The sequence below is a fragment of the Amphibalanus amphitrite genome, unplaced genomic scaffold (assembly GCF_019059575.1).
Source record: "Amphibalanus amphitrite isolate SeventyFive unplaced genomic scaffold, NRLGWU_Aamphi_draft 001399F_arrow, whole genome shotgun sequence".
Classification (NCBI taxonomy): Eukaryota; Metazoa; Arthropoda; class Thecostraca; order Balanomorpha; family Balanidae; genus Amphibalanus; species Amphibalanus amphitrite.
Genome location: NW_024882892.1, coordinates 127,220 through 149,543, shown reverse-complemented (window position 1 = coordinate 149,543; position 22,324 = coordinate 127,220). Strand labels below are relative to the sequence as shown.

The window sequence follows — 22,324 nt, the reverse complement described above, 5'->3', positions numbered from 1 at the left end:
TGATAACAGTGCTCTACGGCAGTGGTTGCAATTTTAAAAATAAGATGAGCTCTGCTGTCTGCACACTGCAGACAATGACTTTTCTTGGTATTCTTGAATTTGAATTCTTACATTTGCCAGCATACTCATATACTCGTATGCATAAGTACGCACGCATGCGTTTATAATTTACGCATTTCTTCTAGTAGCCACTCACGATTTTGACATTACCTCAAAAACTCGTTGATCCATTTCAATTTCCGCGCGTCAGTTTAGTCGGCCTGGCACAATTTATTGCATATCGGCGCGTCTTTGAGACCATCTGACGCTCATGAAGTCGCCATAAGCCACCGCCTTCGAGCCGTCTCACGCTACGCTCAAGGTTGCCAATACGAGGACGCACCGAGATCGTGCAAATCCCCGCCAAGGCTGGTTAGGTCATGACGCCTGGCGGCTGCTGAACCTGAGATAAAGCAATAAGCGCTGTATGCCCAGCGGCACCTGGTCTGCGCCCGGGCGGGATGGTGCTGACCCCGCGTGACCTCTTGTAGTGGGTTACTGGCCACCAGGGGGGGGGGGGGGGGTAACGAAGGTGGCCCCGTCTGCAGCATTGGCAGGACGCGGGAGAGAGCCAGCCACCCTAGTAACCAGACGGCAGGCTGGGAGGGACTAGGGAGGGCCGCCCGACTGTGGGAAGCCCAGCAAGGCGTGAGTGAAACGGTCCTGGGGCGGGGCCAAATGGGGTGTGCATGGCCGCCAGCCTATTGAGCTCGTAGCGCAATGATGTAAGGGCGGTGGTTCTTTTATAAATTTAGGGGTGAGGCCATCCCCATTCCTCGGGAGAGTCCACAGGTCAGCCGATGATTTTATCAATCGGTTCCGGCCGAGCTGATGCATATGACTTAGTGTTCGGCATATCCTTCATGCCGGTGGAAGAGAAGATCAATATGTTTCATACACATGTGGTTTTAGACGTTGTGAATAAATTATGCTGCAGCTCATCACCTAACTAGGTTTATCTCGGGGACTCTTCAGCGCTGATTTTCTGCTAATTTTCAGTTAATTTAAAAAATAGGGTATTGCCGATTTATATTACTTGATATGCTCTTATCAAACGTCAACTACATCGAAGTCAATAAATATCTTGCATTTGAGATTCTTCTTCTCATGCCAATAGTTATAGCCATTATTGATGAGATGAATTTACTTTCTCCAAAAGGTTGGCTTCTAATGAAGGGTGCGCGTAATTTCCGCTAAATATTAAAACATCAAATTACCTACATGACTCACTACTAAATGTTCATATGTATACGGAACAGGCACCGTCCCTGAAGCTTTACTTTATCGTGACCATTAGCAGTTGCCGATCGACCTTCACACATTGCAGATTTGTTGAACAATATAATAAATCGTTTTTATACGTGAGCAATACATTTTCGCTTTGATATGTGTCAGTGCCATCGTCAATGTACCTGATCTCTGAGGCGAAAGACACTCGTATCTGTTACAGACATAATTATTGCTATAATATGTCTGTCTCTGTCACGAAGTGTCAACGAAGCCATATCTGAAAGTTACAGCTAAGGTGTTTGTCGTGACTATGCTAAGCACACTATCATTCAAATTTATTGATTGGGATCACTACGTGCAATGCCATGCAAGTTCGGTGTCTATCAATGTCGCTCGAGCTTTGATATAGCCTCTTGTAAGGCGGGATATGGGACGTAATGGCAAATAGCATGCATATGCATAGGCGATGCAGTCGTGCAATAACCAGTCATATGACAACATTAGCCAACTCATCGACCCATCAGGCCAAAGACAATGTGCAACTTCTTTGGCTCTGAGGACCAATGCCGCGTCAGAGTGCAGACCAGTGCTAGTGCACTCTGCAGGCATTTCATAGTGGATACTTCATACTACTAAGGCTCCTCAAGGTAAAAACATAAACACGAAAAACCAACTAAAAAGCCACCACGAACAAAGCTCACTCTAGTCGACAACATAACATAACAGAACATACACCAATCCAAGTGGTTGTTCCTCTCTTGCTGAAAGTACCTACTAAATTGTAGTATGTATGTAACAGGCGGCTGGGGCGAGAAAGTTCCTTGTAATTAGTGACCGATTAGGTACCTCTAATTCATCTAAAGGAGCTCCATGTCTTATCGGACCTATCAGTGTTCGCCATGGGCCGGGCCAGCCCAATGGGCCATGGGCTGGGCTGGGCTACGTGCTGGGCTGGGCCCTCAAATATGAGGGATCGATGGGCTGTAAATGGGCTGGGCCAAGAACTGTAAAGTGGAGTCAGGGGTTCGCAACTGAGACAAAAACTATAACGTCCTAGCTTATTACTGTGCAAGACTCAAAAACGAGTTAATAAAGCACGCATGCAATGTGCATTGTGCATGCTGCTTGCAAATGGTTCTTTCTTTGCTACCTTTGGATACCTGTGTGGTGTCAATAATTTTTAATCCATTCATTTTTGACGGGCTGGGCCGGGCTGGGCTTTGACGCTGGGGCATTCCACGTCAAATCAAACACCGAAATCCGTCATCCCCTTCGATTTTTCTGAAAATTTGTAGGCAGACTGGGCATGGCTCAAAACTGAGTTACGGATAATATTTTCGAAATTTGATGACGTATCGCTGAGATATAGGTCATCGAATATAGCCAAAAATGCCACACATCAATTTTTTAAATGTCTATAACTCTGGTTCCTTTTCAGGTATAAAAATGATATTAACAGGGTCTTGTAGGCAATTGATCAGGCTTTGATTTTTAATTATAAAATTAAATTGGAGTGACCTTGAAATGCATTTGACGTTGAATTAAAACAGAAAAATTTAAATAGCAAAAAACACGTCACCTTCGATTTGGGTAATTTTTACATATTATGTCCGTCACAAGGTTCCTAACCATCTGTGAAAAAATTGGAGTGGGCCATTTATAACTTTCGCGGCAAACGCCGTTTTCATGCATCAACATCAGCAACCGCGCGTGACCTTGAAAGACAGAGTCAAGACATGCTTGCTTGTGTACACTTTCTGAAATGAATGGTTGCTGATCAGTGATGTCCCAAACTCTGCGAGAATGGAAATGCATAGTTATCGTAGTCAAGCATTCACGTTCCATAGTAAAAGTGTCTCAGGCAAACGGTATTTTGCCGTGAATTTTGAGCCGCGTGGAAATGCATCATGAAGTAAATTCAACGAAAACATTATCACGCAACGATATCTTCACGTCTTTTTATCCTCACTTTACGAAAGAACATACATTTTTGAGTATGGATGGGGAATTTCTAGTTAATCCAATAATAAATATGGCAGTTAGAGGCCTGCTAAGAGTAACATGTCGCCGACTGAGGCGGGATCGGCCGACGCGGGAAACGCAGCAATCACAATTTTGTGTTTACACGTTCATGTTTCAATTGTTTACCAACTGATTTTCAAAATTCTTTCACCATGAGCTTGCCTGTACATTTCTTAGTCTTCTCACAAAATTTGACGCGAATCGAACGTAATCAGCGGTAAGGAGCGCGATGTAAAGACGGAACCGTTCCGTTCCGTCCCGGCACAGTCTACAATTCAGGCGGCGCGTAGCGGTCGGCGCCGGCTGCCGAGTCGCCGCGTTGCCGCGGCGACAGGATGTTCACTTTACACCGCTATTACTAGAACAGTTGTGAACCGATTTTCTTATTGCTTGCACGATGAGATGTGAAATTCAATTCTGGATAGGTAGCCATAATTAATTTCGCATTAATATTATGAGATATTGGCGAAAAACAGGAGGGGTGGGGCGAAATTCACTCTTCCCCCTCCACTGCGAGTGCTAACATACGTTTGCATATGTGCCATTTTCTTCAAAACTTATAAATGGCCCACTCTAATTTTTTCACAGGTTGTTAAGAATATGGTAGGCAATGAAATATATGAAAATGAGCCAAATCGAAGGTGACGTGTTTTTTGCTATTTCAATTTTTGTGCTTAAGAACAGAGTTAAGCGAATTTCAAGGTCATATATCTAAGTAGGTGCAATTCTAAACAAATGCTTAAGAAATTACCTAAACAGTAAGGTTTATTTCATTCAAATCAAACAAGTACAACCAAAGATATGGTCGTTCAAAAATATAAAGATGCAACATTTTGTAAAAATTTGATGCCCTATATTTAGAAGACCTGTGGTCAGAATGTGCAAAAAACATCAATGTAATGTCTGGGGCGACACAGGAACTCGCTCACAAATTTATAATGAAATCGCTGATGGTAAGGTGCAAAACAGCCGATTTTTGTTCGATTTGACGTGGAATGCCCCCGCTTTAACCATGAATGGGCTCGGGCTGGGCCGGGCTGTGAACCCACGGGCCTGGGCTGGGCTGGACTGGGATTTTGCGGCCCGTGGCGAACACTGGGACCTATGCTAGACTTAAAGTTCTTATTCTACAATACATAATTCCAATTGCGTCGCACATGATCGGTATAAACGATGCTAATATGCACCGACAAGAGCATGTGCTTATTCTAAGCAATGTCTAATCCAATTTCGATTCCGACGAGAACCGTCGACTCTAGCCGACTCCGACTCTGCAGGCCTGGTTACATCTTGTTCGTATATGCTGTCATGGCTGGGCGCAGGGGTGGTTACCGGTCTATCCTGCATGAGCTTCCGCAATCAGTTCAACCTCTTCGTGACTCCACCGCCTGCAGAGCTGCTACACGAATCGTATAGTCGGATAGTTAGGACATGCAGCAGGGTATTTAGTGGCCTGTACCGCCGTACATTAGGGGAAGGTCAGCCACTGTTCGCGTGAAATGACGAAGTATGTGATAAGACAAGGAGAAATTGGGGGAGAGAAAGAGAGAGAGAGAGAGAGAGAGAGAGAGAGAGAGAGAGAGAGAGAGAGAGAGAGAGAGAGAGAGAGAGGCAGACAGACAGACAGACAGACAGAGACAGACAGAGGTAGACAGACAGAGACAGACAGACAGAGACAGACAGAGACAGACAGAGACAGACAGAGACAGACAGAGACAGACAGAGACAGACAGAGACAGACAGAGACAGACAGACAGACAGACAGACAGACAGACAGACAGACAGACAGAGACAGACAGACAGACAGACAGACAGACAGACAGACAGACAGACAGACAGACAGACAGACAGACAGACAGACAGACAGAGACAGACAGACAGACAGAGGGAGCCAGAGAGCACGGAAGTAAAAAATATAGAAAGAGAGATATATAAAAAATCAATTTGCCCTCTGTTTTCTGCCCATTGCCCTGAGCCTTCGGCATCAGCTGCAGCGGTTGCATGAACAATGAGAATAAACATGAAGGATGGCAATGAATCCTTGTCACAGTTTATCAGGCAGACGTTCTCCCACATATGGAATAAAACAAGATGCTGTCACCGATTTTCTTGTTGCCGGTGGGAGGTCAGACCGTCAGATCAGCCCGCGCATGACTGGGTTATTTCCATAACGCGAGTGACTGGGGGGGGGGGGGGGCTCTCCAGAGCCCCCCCTCCTATCTCCGAAACTACTGGGCCGGTCGTCAAAATTCAAACGGCGTCTGATAGCCCTGGAAAAACTGTCGAGTGAAACCTATTTTCATTGACCTCGAGGTCACCGATGACGTCACAGGTCAGGTCAAAGTAAAAATTATCGACATTTTTGTTAGTTCACAATTTAGGCTCTGACCGCCGGACCGCCTGTCCGATCAAGCTCATTTTTGGTTTACGCACTCCTTGACGGATGCCTTAGATACCCTGAGGGTACCGAACTTTTACTTCGAATTTTTAAGGTCAAGGCCAGGTCATCCTAGGTCACGAAAATTGTATATCATGTATACGCATGTTTTATGGTCCATTTTACTCGTAGATTTCGAAAATAGTGTCGTCTGTGTCATTTGAGGTCATTGTCAGCTGAATTTACCGGAGGTCAGGTCACTTTCAGGTCAGAAAAGGTCAAATTTTGAAAATGAAATTTTTCAACAAAAAAGGTGCCTATCAGATGCAGTTTGAGCTCAGGAACACGATGGTGCCATTTATGTTGCTGTACGACGTTAAAAACGTACTGAAAAATGGATTTGAAAAAACATAAAATTGTAAAATTTTGACAATAATGCGAATAACTTGGCTATTTTTAAAGATATTGGGCTAAAATTTGCAAATGTAGTTCATCAGTGTGTGTTCTATCACATATATTCCGGTTTTTGCGAAAAGTCAAAAACTTTTTGAAAAAAAAATCAAAAAATATATTTTTGTAATTGTAAATTAATATTTTTCAAAATTTTCAAAATTTCGAAAATTCGAGATAGCAGTTCGATAGCTACGTGTATTTGTAGTCCACTCATGCAAAGAAAATGGATCTAGCTTTAAAACTGAGCTCTTGAGAGCGTTTGCCGTATTTCAGTATTTTGCATGAAAATCGGCCGACATGACGTCACTCTGACGTCATGTCATTTCCGGCTAAACTATGGTAGCTAGAAAGTTGAAATTTTAATACAAGGTGTCAAATTGATGCCTCTGAGGGTACCGCAAGTTTCGTGTTGATCCGTCAAACGGTTTAGAAGATATTGCTGAAAAACATGAGGGAGGCTCTGTAGAGCCCCCCCCCCCCAGTCATGCGCGGGTTAACAATCAAACTAGAATAAAGGCTGTTTATTCCGTTTGAAGTATTTATGTTCGTATCGCTCGGTTGAGTTCGATCCGACACCCCGCAGTTCATTCATCAATCTTCAGCATGGTAGAGACCAACGTCAGCGTCAACATGTGAAGGTGACCAGGAAGCTGGGAATAGTGGCCGTCAGCCCCTCTCCATCCCAGCCAGCAAAATTGGTCTGGGCCGTGTCTGGCTTTACTCTGGCTAGCTCCGGCACTTACTCCGGCCGAAGAACGGACAAGGCCTGGAGCTCTAGCTGACTCACGATCCTAGAGCTTGCCCGCATCACAGCCGGACTTATGTCGCATCAGCCGTGCCGTACCTCAAGCGTATGTACCTCAGCCACAGTAAGACAGAGCAGCCACGTGGCATTTAGACCTGGCTGTAGCACGCCGTGGCAGGGAGCCGGACTTGAGCCGGACTTGGCGGTTTGAAACCATACGAACCCCGGAGCGCTACGGCAGAGACTGGCTAACCGGAATGGAGCAATACCAACCCCAAATCCCTGTTCCGACGGCGTTCCGTCTACACCGGCCCAAGTCTGGCATGTCGGAGTGGTCGGGGCAGAACGCCAAATTGCTGGCTGGGATATAGCCCCGATGTGGCTCAAAGTTATTTTTATATGTTCCCGAAACTTACACGGGCATCTCCGATCAGATTTCCTCCTGACGAAAGACCAAAGCGATGGGTGTGGCCCTGAGTTCAGATGATGCCAAAATATTTCTTTTGCGACGGTATCATATCTGCGCTGGCACTTGGCAGGCGTCTTTGCATCACGGTGGTGACTACCTGATTTAAAGTTATGCTAATCTGAAATAACAATGTTTAAGAAATCCTGTAGTCCTTGTTTCATCGCGATGTGATCAGAGGTTTGTAGATAGGTATTTGAAAACAATCATTACTTTTCAGAAGTCGCATGCATTATCATGACATTCAATTTGAAGTTCATGGAGAGTTTGGAGAGTCCATTGGTGCCCTTCCGTACTCGCTAACTTAATTGTGCTGGTTGTTATACATATACGAAATTAGCTGCAAGCCATATTTGACGTCACGCAAGGTAAATAATATGTGCAACTCCCAGGCATCGGACCTTGCACGGAGGGCGATAAATCACGATCGCATTGCGAGTGGTCGATTTAAGATAGTGCGAGATGAGGTCATTTCCGGCGCTGAATAAGCCGCTTCCATGAGCACTCTCATTTCCTCCGAGTGGTGAGGAGGTCTCGTGACCGACCTGACCTTAAGTGACCCGTTAAAAATGCGAGATATTCATTTTGAAATATCCATTCCCAAAGCATTCTTAGCCATTTCAAAAGCACCGGCAGGGGCGGCACCAACCATCCTCGACAGGGGCAGGCTAAGGAAGAAAGACTTGATAATAATCAATCTACGACTGTGGATACGAAAGACTCGTGCTTTTCTCCCGATCTTTTTCGAACACTGATAGAAACGAATTCGCATTGGCTTGTTTACATGCATATATTTTCATAGCTTGCAACAATATCACACGATGCAGGTATGACATCAAAGCAGAAGGTATATCAAAGCATTGCCTCAAAATATCCACCCTAGCAGAAAGTTCAGTGTCTTTTTTCGTGCGACGTGCGTTAGAGTTGTTAAGTCTAAAATTTGCCAGAAGTTGACGACATAGCTACATCAGACGCAGTTACAAAGCAGTCGTAAGTGCATTCGCGTCATGATCAAACTATACGTGAAATAACAGTCACAAAAAGCGGAAAAGTGACACTAACACACTAATCCATCGACACTAAAAAGACACTAATTCATCGAGTGGTTCACAGTCATGGCTGCTCGGTTGGTGTGCTGGTTGTGTTCTAGTTGATATGAAGAGAATACATCAGTCGAGGTCGATTATTGACTGGGGCTGCGGGAAACGATAGGCTGGAAGCCATTCTCGTCAGCAATCCACCTGAAATCAGACAGAATGGTGAATATTTAGAGAGAGAAAAAGGGCAAAGATCGCTCAGGCAGTGCCAAGGGTACTTTTTATGCAATTACACATTCACGTTTTTGATTTCGTCATGCTCTACCCGCAAGGCTTACATTGAACACTGTACCTTCTTGAAATGGAAAAACGTTTAATCGATCAGCATAGGAACCATGCAGCCTTATGTGATAAAATTGTTCAAGGCATTGAACAAAAACAGCCCACCATCCACGCCTCGATCCCACCGCCGCTCCACCCCTGCCCAGCACTGACCTGACCTCGATGAGCTCGCCGTTAGGGGCGACGTACGAGTAGGATCCCTGCATGACGGTGCCGACGCCGTCACCGATCTGGCGCTGCTCTCCCTGGGCCTCGACCTCAATGCTGTCGGCCGACGCGTAACTGCCGCACACCAAGGTGTAGTTTGAGTCAGTTTAGACTAAAAATCCCCCAAAATGATAGGCTGCTGTTTCATCCAAGAGACTCTTAAATTTGTCGTCAAACAGGCTGGTGGAATGGACATTGAACATCGCCACACCTGGTTTAGCTCTTACTGCCTATATCACTTGGTAGGTGAAGCTGGTGAAGCGCTGAGGCGCAGCGTTCCACTCACTCGTACTGGAAGCTGCCCTCCGGGCTCTGGTTGTTGCTCTGACGGAGAATCGGCACAGGATCGCTGCGCTGCTGCTGCTGCCTCAGCGGCTGGTCCAGCTGCAGTCTCAGCGGCTGATCGAGCTGCTGAGCGGGCTGATCCAGCTGCTGGGTCAGCGGCTGAGCCAGCTGCTGGCGGGGCTGGAACTGCTGACCAAACTGCTGCTGCGGCAGCTGGCCGAACTGCTGCTGCTGCGGCAGCTGACCGAACTGCTGCTGCTGAGGAAGCTGACCGAACTGCGAGCGCAGCTGCGGTCGGCCGAAGCGCGACTGTCCGAACTGCTGGCCCTGGCCGAGCCTGCGTCGCTCGAACTGCTGCTGGCCAAGCACGGCCACAGCCAGACACAGGAACGCCTGAAACCGAAAGGACCATAAGAATGTCAGCTTCGTCTGATATTTTTACTTTGCATCGACGAATTTTTGGAGACGTGCGAAGATTGCTTTTAAAGCTACGTTTCAATATTGCAAGGAATGAAACAATCTGGAGCCAATAAAGCGCTTCAACGTGCATATAGGATTTTATCGTTGCTCTGTAGCACCTACCGCCAGTTTCAGCATGGTGTCTCTCCTCTGTGCAGTATCGGACTAGTCCCGAGCAGATGCAACTGGTGCCTCGGTCTGGAACGCACAGGCTTTTATACCGGTGGGGCTCCGTTAATGGGACCGTATTAGAGCCGGCGATAATCACGGAACATTAGTGTCGGGGCAGACTGCGGCGGGGCAGACTGCGGCGACCCCTAGGAAGAACAACTAGGGAGAACAACATTCGACAGATGGCAGCACTATAGACGAGATAATCAGGCAATACTTTAATGTTAATGGGAAAGAAATAATGCCAATGTTTGCCCTCACCAAGCATGTTACCACGATAATGGAAGAATGTAGTGTAGTACCCCTCCCCGGGCCCGCCGCGGGCAGGCAGCGGCGGCCGGAGCCGGTCCGACCGACCTTTAGCCGGCCGGGTCAGGTAACCGGGACGGCCGCGCCGCAGCGCCGCGCCCGGGCCGGCCGGGAGACGGAGTCGGGTGCCCGCCGGCGAGCCGTCGGCAAGGGCGCGGGGCACATTAGTCGAGTTGAATGTTCACTGTTCAGTTTTGAGTGCGAGTGATGTATGTGTGAATCGATATGTGAGCAGCAAAATCCAGCAAGAAAACAAAATCCGTGAAAGAAAGGCAACGCTGGCAAACATCACCACCATAGTCTTCCTACGCCGAACAGGTTCCACACCAACTAGCATCAGCGAGAGTAAAACTAGGATCCTACTGTGGTCGCGATGGCCCCTCGCCGGCAAAAAACTGCAGGTATGTTACTGGACATTCCCTGCTACCTAGCTAGGTCTGTCGACGGCTTTCACCGCGTGCATGGGGAGATTACCCCCCCCCCCCCCCGGCGCCGGGCGCCATTTTGTCTCGCCCGTTCCTCGCCGCGTCCCATAACACACCGGTGGTGATTGCCACTTGCACCTTATACTCACTCATGTGATCGCTAACGGCGATTCAATATAGCATACATGATAAGAGTTTGCCCCCATCGCGCCCCCCCCCCCCCCCCCAGCCGAGGCCGGGCGCCGTGCGCCACATTACTGACCATAACGAGCCCTACACTGACTGCAATCAGGTGTCTCACCACCTGCAATGTGCCTGGGGAGCAGCTCACTCCGGTGTGATTTGCTCAGTATATGAACCCGTGACTTTCTGTACATTTATCTTGTGCCCGGCCAACCAGGATGACCTCCTCTTCCGTACCTACAATGGTTAATTCCATCCATGTCATTGCTTGCCTGGCCCCAGTCATTGACGTTCTTAGCCTGCCATGCATTTTTAGCCCTATATACTCTTTGCTTGCCTGGCATCAGTATTGATGTCCATGGCCTACGCCCAATGCCCTGTCGCCCTGACGCCATCTTGGCGGGTCCGACCAGCCATTGCGTGATCGTGACGTCAGCTCTAGGTGGCACTTCCAACGCTGGTAGCGCCGCGGGCGGCGGCAGCAACGATAGCTACTGATGGTCACGTGGTTGCCAGCGGCGCAGGCGCGGGCGTGTGACACTTGACCGTCCTCCGCACCGGGGGGCGGCCGGGTGACTCATCCGGCGTGACGTCAGCTGCCCTTGACAGGCCGTGACGGGCCTGTGGCCGGCGGTCGGACTGCCGTTGATCAAGGGTGTCGCCTTGCACCGGTCTGCAGCGGACCGACTGGGGGTCAGTTCACTGCTGGCAATGTGCCACTCTGTGGATGCACGTATGCCTGCTGCTATGCTGCATTGCTGCCATGGGCCTGTCCACCGATCGTATACCTACACGGAACGCGCACCTACCTGACACCAGTTGGCAGCGCCAGACTGTGACGCAAAGATGCATTTCCGACCCGGCGCCAAGGCTGAGAAATAATAAGGGTCGGCAGACACCGCCTCCGGCGGCGCCTGTTTGCAGTAGTGGCCCCGTCCCATTCCCTCACCTGTCCACTTAGACTCCCCTACAGACATCAAGGGCTGTTTGTGATAGCTGCATCTACACACATGCACGGCTGTCCGCAATAGCCCCACCTACAGACAGGCACGGCTGTCCGCGATAGCCTCACCTAAAAAAAGGCACGGCTGTCCGCGATAGCCTCACATGCCGACATGCACGGCTGTCCGCGATAGTCTCACCTGCAGACGTGTGCGGCTGTCCGCGACAGCCTCACCTGCAGACATGGACGGCTGTCCGCGATGGCCCCACATTGTAACACATCAGGCTGTCCGCGATAGCCTCACATACCGACATGCACGGCTGTCCGCGATAGTCTCACCTGCAGACGTGCGTGGCTGTCCGCGATAGCCTCACCTGCAGACATGGACGGCTGTCCGCGATGGCCCCACATTGTCACACGTCAGGCTGTCCGCGATAGCCTCACCTACAAAAAGGCACAGATGTCCGCGATAGCCTCACCTGCAGACATGCACGGCTGTCCGCGATAGCCTCACATACCGAGATGCACGGCTGTCCGCGATAGTCTCACCTGCAGACGTGCACGGCTGTCCGCGATAGCCTCACCTGCAGACATGCACGGCTGTCCGCGATAGCCTCACATACCGACGATAGTCTCACCTGCAGACGTGCGCGGCTGTCCGCGATAGCCTAACCTGCAGACATGGACGGCTGTCCGCAATAGCCTCACATGCCGACATACACAGCTGTCCGCGATAGTCTCACCTGCAGACGTGCGTGGCTGTCCGCGATAGCCTCACCTGCAGACATGAACGGCTGTCCGCGACGGCCCCACATTGTAACACGTCAGGCTGTCCGCGATAGCCTCACCTACAAAAAGGCACGGCTGTCCGCGATAGCCTCACCTGCAGACATGCACGGCTGTCCGCGATGGCCTCACCTGCAGACATGGCCGGCTGTCCGCGATGGCCCCACATTGTAACGTCCGGCTGTCCGCGATAGCCTCACCTACAAAAAGGCGCGGCTGTCCGCGATAGCTTCACCTGCAGGCATGCACGGCTGTCCGCGATGGCCTCACCTGCAGACATGGACGGCTGTCCGCGATGGCCCCACATTGTAACCCGTCAGGCTGTCCGCGATAGCCTCACCTACAAACAGGCACGGCTGTCCGCGATAGCCTCACCTGCAGACATGCACGGCTGTCCGCGATAGCCTCACCTGCAGACATGGACGGCTGTCCGCGTTGGCCCCACATTGTGACACGTCAGGCTGTCCGCGATAGCCTCACCTAAAAAAGGCACGGTTGTCCGCGATAGCCTCACCTGCAGACATGGCCGGCTGTCCGCGATGGCCTCACATTGTGACACGTCAGGCTGTCCGCGATGGCCCTACCTACATACATGCAAGGCTGTCCGAGACCTCGCCTCCAGACATGCACGGCTGTCCGCAATAGCGGAGCTAAAAGAAAAAAAAGCACGGCTGTCCGCCATAGCCTCACCTGCAAACATGCACAGCTGTCCGCGATAGTCTCACCTGCAGACGTGCACGGCTGTCCGCGATAGCCTCACCTAAAAAAGGCACGGCTGTCCGCGATAGCCTCACATGCCGACATGCACGGCTGTCCGCGATAGTCTCACCTGCAGACGTGCTCGGCTGTCCGCGATAGCCTCACCTGCAGACATGGACGGCTGTCCGCGATGGCCCCACATTGTAACACGTCAGGCTGTCCACGATAGCCTCACATGCCGACATGCACGGCTGTCCGCGATAGTCTCATCTGCAGACGTGCGTGGCTGTCCGCGATAGCCCTACCTACATACATGCAAGGCTGTCCGAGACCTCGCCTCCAGACATGCACGGCTGTCCGCAATAGCGGAGCTAAAAAAAAAAAAAAAAGCACGGCTGTCCGCCATAGCCTCACCTGCAAACATGCACCGCCAGAGGGCAGAGGGCAAGGGCGCGCCGGTGGGCCGGCGGCCGAGCTGCAGATCGGCAGGCACACAGGTGTGGCCGCATTACATAATGGTTGTCAAGTTTACAGTTTATCGGAGCTTTTTAGGCTTGCCTCCTTCCTGATGACTTAATACTGAGCCGATGTCAGATATTACTGACAAAGACTTTCTATATTATTTGGGTCACGTCGGCCATAACAATAGCAACCATTTGCAAAAAATCATTAGTTTTGTTCAATTTCTCTTCGATCAACTTTTTGATTTAATTTCTTCTGCCAAACAAGAGTTACAATTAACTTTTTTGCGATTTCTTTAGGGCTCATATAAGCATGCAAGCCTTTTCCTGTGGACCTAATAAAGCTGTAGTACCTCTAGGATACTAGCAGCACCCGCAGAGAAAAAGTAAAGGCAACTGCTTAACTTACGGGATTTCGCGTATTTCGAATCCAGACTCACAGCATGAAAAATTAACCCAAAACAATTTTTAAAATATCACACCAGCTGACTTAGCTATTCAACCTTACCGACTAATTCATTGTCCATGAAGCGAATTCTTTATTATAAACATAAATGAATAACACAAACATCACTCTATTTCGTCTTTTTTCTTCAGAGAACTGCTAGGTGACAGCCAAAAACTGTCGAACGATTCAAGAAAATACCTAATAAAATACCTACCACATCATGGCATCAGATAAAACCCAGATGCTATGCACCCATTTTGGTCACTATCAGTGCAGAGAGCTTTTCCTAATTGGTGTGAAACGCCCCTCAATATTGCGCTCGCACAAAGACCGCGGGTTCCGACATTGCCGTTTCAACTTCATAGAGCCATAGCCAATATTGTGATGTAACCAGCAGGCAACGCTGGGTGGAATAGAATCCTATACCTGTGTAGGATCACCCACATATGCCGTGAACATGTTGATTTTGTGCTCCTTGTTGTACACCACTGCAAAGAACGGTCGGTCTGCTTTGAAATCTGCGGGCGGATTTCCGCGACCAATGATCACGGCACCGGCTCCTGCTGCCTCTGTGCCGTTCTCGTTGACTTCAATGAACACTTTGTGAAGAATGGCGGTCACGAAGAGACCTTGCCAGTCATCAGTTAGACTACTGAAGTCAGCCCCAGCACTGAATATCTGCTTAATACCCAACTGCTGCATATCGTCAACCAGAGAATAATCTGATTCAATCTTGAAACGAGGAAGCGTAACATAGACTGGCTGCCTGACCAATTGTTGAACAATACTGTTCACGCTCAGGGTGCCCAGGGAGTTTCGTAGCGCAGTTACTGCCGACATGCTACGCTCCAAAGGTCTAATCAAAAGCATACAATAATCCTCATCCGTATACGGAAGAGCCACAACATCATATGTACCCATATTTGCATACTGTAACTCGGTCAGATTCAGTTTCATCATGTTAACCTGCTTCTCTCCATTCCCCGTCAGAAACGTACCAGGCGCGGCAGGAGGAAATGTCTGCTTCCAAACACCTTTAAAATACATCGCGCTAACCAGAACCACTTCTGCCAATCGCAGATGACTGATTTGCACGAGGTCTTGTATGCGGTCTTCGGTGGCCGCCGCGACATCTCCGTTGATGAGCGTCACACCTTGTGCCGGTGTGGAGAAGGTGCCCACGGTGTTTCCGTAGTAGGCGGTCAGGTAGTTGGTGAAGGTGGGCCTCACGCTGAAGCCGCTCCTGACGTACATCCGGTTGAAGACGGAGGTGGTGAGCTGGCTGGATGCGGAGGAGCTCGACAGGTAGCTGATGGCAGACTTGTAGGCGGTCAGGAACGACAGAGGCGCCGGCTGAGTCACGCCCAACACAGGCGTTATCTGTGAGCGTGTAGACCGTGGTCAGTTTCTGATACAAGTACATACAGCTATGTTATCCGGCTAATGAGAGTACTAAAAGAAGAAAAATAATCAAAATGGACAACATAAATTTAAATTTCAGTTAAATGCAGGCAAATCGATGTCAAAAAGTAACTAGTAATCTAAACTTAGGCTAATCATTTAATATTTCCGCGAGGAAGCAGTACAGGCTGCATAACAATTGCGCTGATCCCATGGCTACCTCACCTCATCCCTTGTGGAGCCGTTGGTGGCCAGCCAGACCTGAGACATCAGGGTGGACATGACGAACGGAGAGATGGCGTGGTTCTCGCTGAGGTTGACAGTCACCTCCTTCATCAGCTTCAGGTCCAGTGCAGAGGGCACCTCGCAGGACGGAGCCACAGCCATGCCGTACAACAGCCACGGTATACCTATACACGAGTTAGTGTGCTTTTTTGTCATGGCAGCTGTTTTAGAAAATCGAGGCGGGAGTATTCACGTTAGATGTTACCTGCTTTGTTGGCCCATGCATAACACATTTCAAGTTATACGATTGGAAAGTGTGCTCGCAATGCTAAGACAGCTCGAAGAGCTTTGCTGTCTCCACAGTGGAAAGAAGAGCTCGATGCCCGATGCCGGTTGACGTAGGTATTTATGTATGTACAAACTGAATATGAATATCTTTTAACTTTTCTACTTACATCGTAAGAACATTGCTGTTTTTGCTGCACTTCTTCAGCAATCAATGCAAAACAAATCTTATGCTCCTAGAGCCTACTGATGTTGACTGCTGTCCTGCCGTGCATTAACTGCCCCGTCAAAATGACAGCAAATGCGACGCGGTGCAGGTGGAGGCGGTTTGGGCTGATGAAATCATGACTCGACACTTTTTAGAAAAGCTGGTGCAATAGTTTTGAGTGACGACTGACAAGGGGCGCAGAGGCATATAATGCATCGTTAGAAATATATTTGTTGTAAAATGTCACTGAAGCACCCATTGCAGCAATGTGCACTGTTCTTGCCCAGGGCTAGCACTCGCCCCGAAGGACCCATGCCCGCTGAAGTGCTGGGAGGGGGGGGGGGGGAGTCGGGCCCTGTTATATACGAAACCACTCTGTACGCTATTTCGAACTACTTAATTGTTACTGTAGCTATTTCCAAATGCCTACAACGAAAGTTTGGCTCATCACTTCTCCATTATTTTTTTGTTCTTTTTATCTTTTTTGTTCTTTTTATCTAGATAATCTTTTTATCTAGCCTCAAAACTAGCAGCGAAATAGCTCGTCCTGCAGACCTTTTTGTGGTCTGTGGTTGCAGAATACGTCGTCACCGCTTACGCCATTACTGGCAGCCCTATCATAACATACACTGTGATCATAACCTCCAATTTTTCCTTGTTCAGACTGTGTAGGATTGATATTGAAAAGGTATTGAAAGACTGCTGATGAGATGATACCAGCACTATACTTGGACAAATCTACATAGGTAAATAGACCAGGGAGTCGTTTCTTCCCTTCCATCTTGCATTGGGCCCCTGATGAGTAGGGATGTCAACGATAAGTCAGTGTCCAGTGTTTGTGTAAATGTGGTTTTCAATGTTAATCATATCCATTGATTCGGCCATCATGGCTCGTCTCAAAAGTTCAGTTTTCTTAGCAGAGTCGAACACTCGCAGTGCGGCGCTGGTACATGCATGCGATGCCCAGTATATCATTCCCCGCGATTATCGGTGCAGCCTGTACCATCAAACCGGATGCAGTCTGTAAGCTGGATGAGCCGTGCGTGGTATACTCTCAGATGTTACACATTTTGACATATATTCGTGCATTGCTTCCGCAGCAACACCATGGCTTACAAGATCAGCAGGCACAGACCAGGTTACAGGCATTTATGATCAAGCAAATAAGTGAAAAGTAATTGTACGACTCTATATGCAGTGTGCTTCGTACAACGTATGTACATATACCGTTTTCCCATCGGTGCAATTATAGTTAAAGTAATCAATAGCTAGCATCTGTAGAACGTTTCAACCAAAGCATCCTTTTTATTCCCGCGTTGCTCATGGATCGTACATAGTTTCACGGTGATGCGATAAAAGCGGTGAATAAGTTGATTTTGTGCAGCTTGTTGTATACCAAGGCGAAGAACGGTCGGTCAACGAAAAACTCATCCGGCGGATTGAGGGACACACTCTCCCATTTGTAGAGGACGGCTCCTGCTCCCGCGGCCTCTGTGCCATTTTCATTGACTTCCATAAACACCTTATGAATGACGGAACCAACATATATACCGTTACGTTGTTCATAAAGGCCACTGAGGTCTGGTGAATGAAATATTTCTCGAATGCCAATCTGTTCTAAAGCTTCATTCAAAGTATAAGTGGTACGCAGGGTAAAGCGGGGCATCTTGATGTCCATGGTGCCAAAAGGATCATACATGCGCTCCACTAAACCATCGACATCAATCTGATCGAAGGAATCACGGAGTGCGGCAACCGCGTCCATGCTTCTGTTGACCGGTCTAATTATGATCATGCAGTATTGGTCGTCGGCGTAGGGAAGTGACATTGCGTCATAGGATCCCATATTCGTGTAAGGGAAGTTTGTTTCCGTTAATTTCATCATATCCACTGGTTTTTCTCCATTAATTGTGAGAAAAGACCCTTTGCCGTCCGGCTGAAATGCATCTTTCCAGTTTCCTTTGAAGTACAGGGCGCTTACCAAAACTAATGACGTTCTTTCCAGCTGTTTCTCCGAAACCAGCGACGGAATGCGGTTGTTGGTTACATTGGCTACGTCGCTATTTATCTCATCTGCTGCTTCTTTTGTATAGGAGAAATATGAGACGCCACTTGCGCCGTAGTAAGTTGTTAGGAGGTCAATGAAGGATTGTTTGATGGTCCACCCCTCCCTAACATACATCTTGCTGAAAACTGACATGGTGATGTGACTCGAATTTGCAGGACTCGAGATGTAGTTGATGGCAGATTGGTACGCGGTTAGAAACGATTCCGGTGCCGGCTGAGTCACTCCCAACGCAGAGGTTATCTGTAAACAAATGACAACCGTAAATAATAAGTAATTGTGCAGTGTGCACTATGATCTGCGTCATGTCATGTCATGTCATGTCACCTATTTCAGAGTAAACTTTCAGGTGTAGTAGATAGCTGTTTGGTGTCCTGGTCTCTATCGCGTGCTTAAATGACAGTTCGCATGCAAGTAACGTAAGTAATTTATGTAAGCTAGTTAGTATGCACCTATGTATTATGTATGTATGTAGGTATGTATGTAATAATGTATGTATGTATGTACGTATGTATGTATGTATGTATGTACGTATGTATGTATGTATGTATGTATGTATGTATGTATGTATGTATGTATGTATGTATGTGTGTATTGACATAATCTGACCAATCCACACTAGATGGCTAAAGGCTTTTGCCATACACTGGAACGACATGATGTACACTCGTGGGCAGATTGATGTTCCACCACTCCCAACCCATCGGGCTCCAATGGCTCAGCACTGGCTGCTGCCAGTGGCAGCACTGGCAGCACTGGCACTGGCAGGCAGTGCTGAGCAGTGCTGAGGACAGACAACACTGGCAGCAGCCACTGCTGATCCATGGGAGCCCGATGGGTAGGGAGTGGTGGAACATCAATCTGCCCCCGAGTGTACACATAACATCTAAAATTCCCATGAAATATAAAACAGTTCAAATACACTATACGATCATCACGATAAAAGTGGCCTACATTGACAAACTAATGCCTTGGCGCGCTTAAGTCTGCGTGGTAATATGAATATCGCCGCGTCTATCATATTTAGGTTCTTTTGAACAAGTGGCCAGAACGGTAGGCAATTGATCTTTTCCCCATGGTTGTTCTTGAGACGCTCAAGATACATGCATAGGTATTATTTGATTGCCGCGTCACACAATCGATAATTTAGCCTAATAGCTTAATTTGTAATTCAGCTCAATAATAGTTAGCTTCTTCATTTCTTTTGCACTAAGCGTTACTTTCAAACTTTGGTTTTTGGTAGAAGGGCTATCATTTAATTGAATTATAACTTATACCTTAACCCTCGCCCGCACATGCCATTTTCCCATCCTAGAACGCACATGGGGGGGGGGGGGTTGCCACCCCCCGCGCCATTTCGTTCCTGTTGGAGATAGAGCTAAGCGGTAAAGACCAAAAAGATTCTTTGGGAAGAGACAAATCCAATGGTACCCAGTTTTTTCTTCTCAGGTCAGTCATTGACCTTCCAGGTCAGGTCAAACTAAAAAATGTTGCTGTTTTGGGTCTCCGTTGGATACCAAGTGCGCTGCTTACTATATACCGATGACGATGCGGTTTTCTGGTGCCAAGCCAGCTAGAACCTCTTTCTCACACTACCTGACCAGGTTTTTGCTGCTGAGGTCATTTCAGGTCAAGTTAGGTCAAGGTCAGTTATATGTGTTTGTATGTCTGTGTGTGTCTGTGTGTATACTGATGTGTGCACCGAATGTTTATGTGTCCATATTACATGAAATCATGATCTGAGAAGCTTTTACCAAAAATGCAGTCAAAAAACTTCACAAAAAGTAAATTCCGCTTGCCTAAAACGCAATTATCTTAGCTGACCTAGGTTGACCTTGACCCTGACCTTGACATCTGTACATCGTCGAACAACATGTTCCATGATAGCCATAGGTGGGAGGTAAGACTGGCAAAAAAGGCCGAAATCAAGGTGTCAAAAGCTCACAAGGCCCATAGCCAACAAGTTGTAAAAATTGATTACAAGTATGAATAACACACAAACGTACAAAAACTACACATTTAGGTATATTACGTAATTATGTCGTCCATGCCGCGGTGAAGTCCTGGATATCACCCACCTCTCTCCTGGTGGATCCACCAGCCGAGAGCCAGACCTGTGACATGAGCGTGGAGACGACGAACGGGGAGATGGCCTGGTTTTTACCCAGATCTTTGGTCAACTCCTTAACCAGCTTGAGATCAAGACCATTCGGCACGGCGCCAAATGTAGTCGTCACTGAGAAGGCCAGCAGAAGCCAAGTTGATCCTGAAAAAGCAAAGTTTATCTTCTTACTTGCAAGTTGCAAGATTATGCATCGACATTTTAAGGAACAGCGTTGTCTTACAAAAGTGTTATTCGTTCTTCGTCGAATCAAATTGCTATTGCCTGCAAAATGCAAAGAGCATGAAGTATATTAAACTTACCATGTCTCAAACCATGTGCTGCCATCGTTTCCTGCAAATCTATCTAAAAGGGACTGTTTTGCCAATACGAACTCACAACTGATGCTTACAGCCTACAGACCAGCGGGCAACTGATGTATGTTGTTAGTGCGATGAACACATATACCCCAGTGTTCGGTGTGGGGGGAGGGAATGTATAGCTCCGGCTGGCACCGTTTTCAAGCTGACGAAATTCGTGACTCAGCACCCGTTCACCCCTACACTTTCTGCGAGGGACGGATCCTGTGGCCACTGAGAGGGCACTGAAAGGGCGCAGCGGGAGGTGCAACTCACAGCGGACGTCTTTCCTTTTTGCGTCTCCAAATATTTGCTCAATTGCAAACGCGTTTCGTACTGATAACGATACTTCTCAAATTGGATGATAAAGCATACCTCTCAAAGTTCGGAACAGGGCCTATTGCGACCAGACAGGACATGATGGGTACATATTGATTATTGAGCTTAGATATTATGTTGACATATAAAGATATTGGCATCAATTTTAGTCAAGCGTTCGCCGGGAGCCTCGCTCTAAACGTTGATGGTGCATTATGTCTCTATCCATTATATCTCAACTGGCTCATGAATTTCTAATGAATCACATTGAGACCTGTGTTTCAAATGCAGCCTGCTTTTCAACTTTCCAGACATTAAATTCGAAATTCAGCTTTGTTAGCAGTTCCTATATTTCGGTGTATCAGGTGTCGATAAAAACGAAGTATAAAGTACACACATTGAAAGGAACACCGCTGCACCTGCTGCACCAAGCAAGCTCACCTCATACATCAGCCTCAGGTCGAGTCCTTTAGGCACCATGCAAGATGCTGGCATTACCGCTATGATGAGAACAGTCCATGCTAAGCCTGAAACCATTGGGTAGTGTCGCCTTTTGCATGAGTAATTAAACGGTGTCTTTGCACAGATGTAATAAATATTCACTGAATGCAATCATCACAATTCATTAATTTTTCAAGAAAGGAAATTCATGACCAGTTTATGTACTATTGGTCTCAAGATAAGGGTCCAGGCGACCTGTAGGTTTGATGCGGTGAATACCCCCGCCTTCGCCACACTCGCTCGGTGCTACGGAGCTCCGATCTCGCGACCGGTCACCTGTACTTGTAGACTGTGCCGCATGACATAGCAGTCGAGCGGGCCAGCGGAGCTTAGGCGGAAACTAGCGCCGCGTTTGACAGAGAAGGACGCTCACCATTCCGGCGGGAGGGCCGCTCGCCATTTTAACTCCATGGAGCGTCTCGCTGACAATGAAAGACACTACAGGACGACAATATAGGGTTCGGCAAAAGTTATGTCCACTACCTATGACAACACTTTCCTGTTCCTAATCGTGTCCACACCTGAGGGATGACGATTCAGGCTGCACTCCTGCATTGCACGGTCCTTGGCCGCAGAACATGAGGTGACGAACGGACCTCGGGTCACGGATCACCGAGCTACGGCCAGTTTCACAGAGATTGTCCACCTGAACGGCTGCGTCGCTACGTGAATGTCTGAAATTTCTATCAAGGGAGCTGAACCAGACAGACAGCCGGCATGCTCCAGGCCGAACTGACACAGCGTGCCATTGCTGATTGGTTGGGACATCTGCCT

General features: G+C 48.1%; 3 protein-coding genes across 3 annotated transcripts; all 3 read right to left on the bottom strand.

The window, feature by feature from the left end:
- Positions 1-8,100: 8,100 nt before the first annotated feature.
- Positions 8,101-9,930, bottom strand: LOC122372781 (uncharacterized protein DDB_G0285291-like). The gene is made up of 4 exons (XM_043350343.1): positions 9,786-9,930; positions 9,205-9,596; positions 8,865-8,993; positions 8,101-8,573 (listed from the first exon to the last, which is right to left on the bottom strand). The coding sequence occupies exons 1-4, from the start codon at positions 9,798-9,800 to the stop codon at positions 8,516-8,518; spliced, it is 594 nt and encodes a 197-aa protein (XP_043206278.1). The 5' UTR covers positions 9,801-9,930; the 3' UTR covers positions 8,101-8,515.
- Positions 9,931-14,158: 4,228 nt separating this feature from the next.
- On the bottom strand, positions 14,159-16,282 carry LOC122372780 (serine protease inhibitor 42Dd-like). The gene is made up of 3 exons (XM_043350342.1): positions 16,169-16,282; positions 15,714-15,898; positions 14,159-15,467 (listed from the first exon to the last, which is right to left on the bottom strand). The coding sequence occupies exons 1-3, from the start codon at positions 16,179-16,181 to the stop codon at positions 14,508-14,510; spliced, it is 1,158 nt and encodes a 385-aa protein (XP_043206277.1). The 5' UTR covers positions 16,182-16,282; the 3' UTR covers positions 14,159-14,507.
- A 983-nt stretch (positions 16,283-17,265) lies between these two features.
- Positions 17,266-20,807, bottom strand: LOC122372779 (leukocyte elastase inhibitor A-like). Its single transcript, XM_043350341.1, has 3 exons — positions 20,696-20,807; positions 20,350-20,537; positions 17,266-18,514 (listed from the first exon to the last, which is right to left on the bottom strand). Exons 1-3 carry the CDS (start codon positions 20,718-20,720, stop codon positions 17,546-17,548), a joined length of 1,182 nt encoding a protein of 393 aa, XP_043206276.1. The 5' UTR covers positions 20,721-20,807; the 3' UTR covers positions 17,266-17,545.
- Between the last annotated feature and the right edge of the window lie 1,517 nt (positions 20,808-22,324).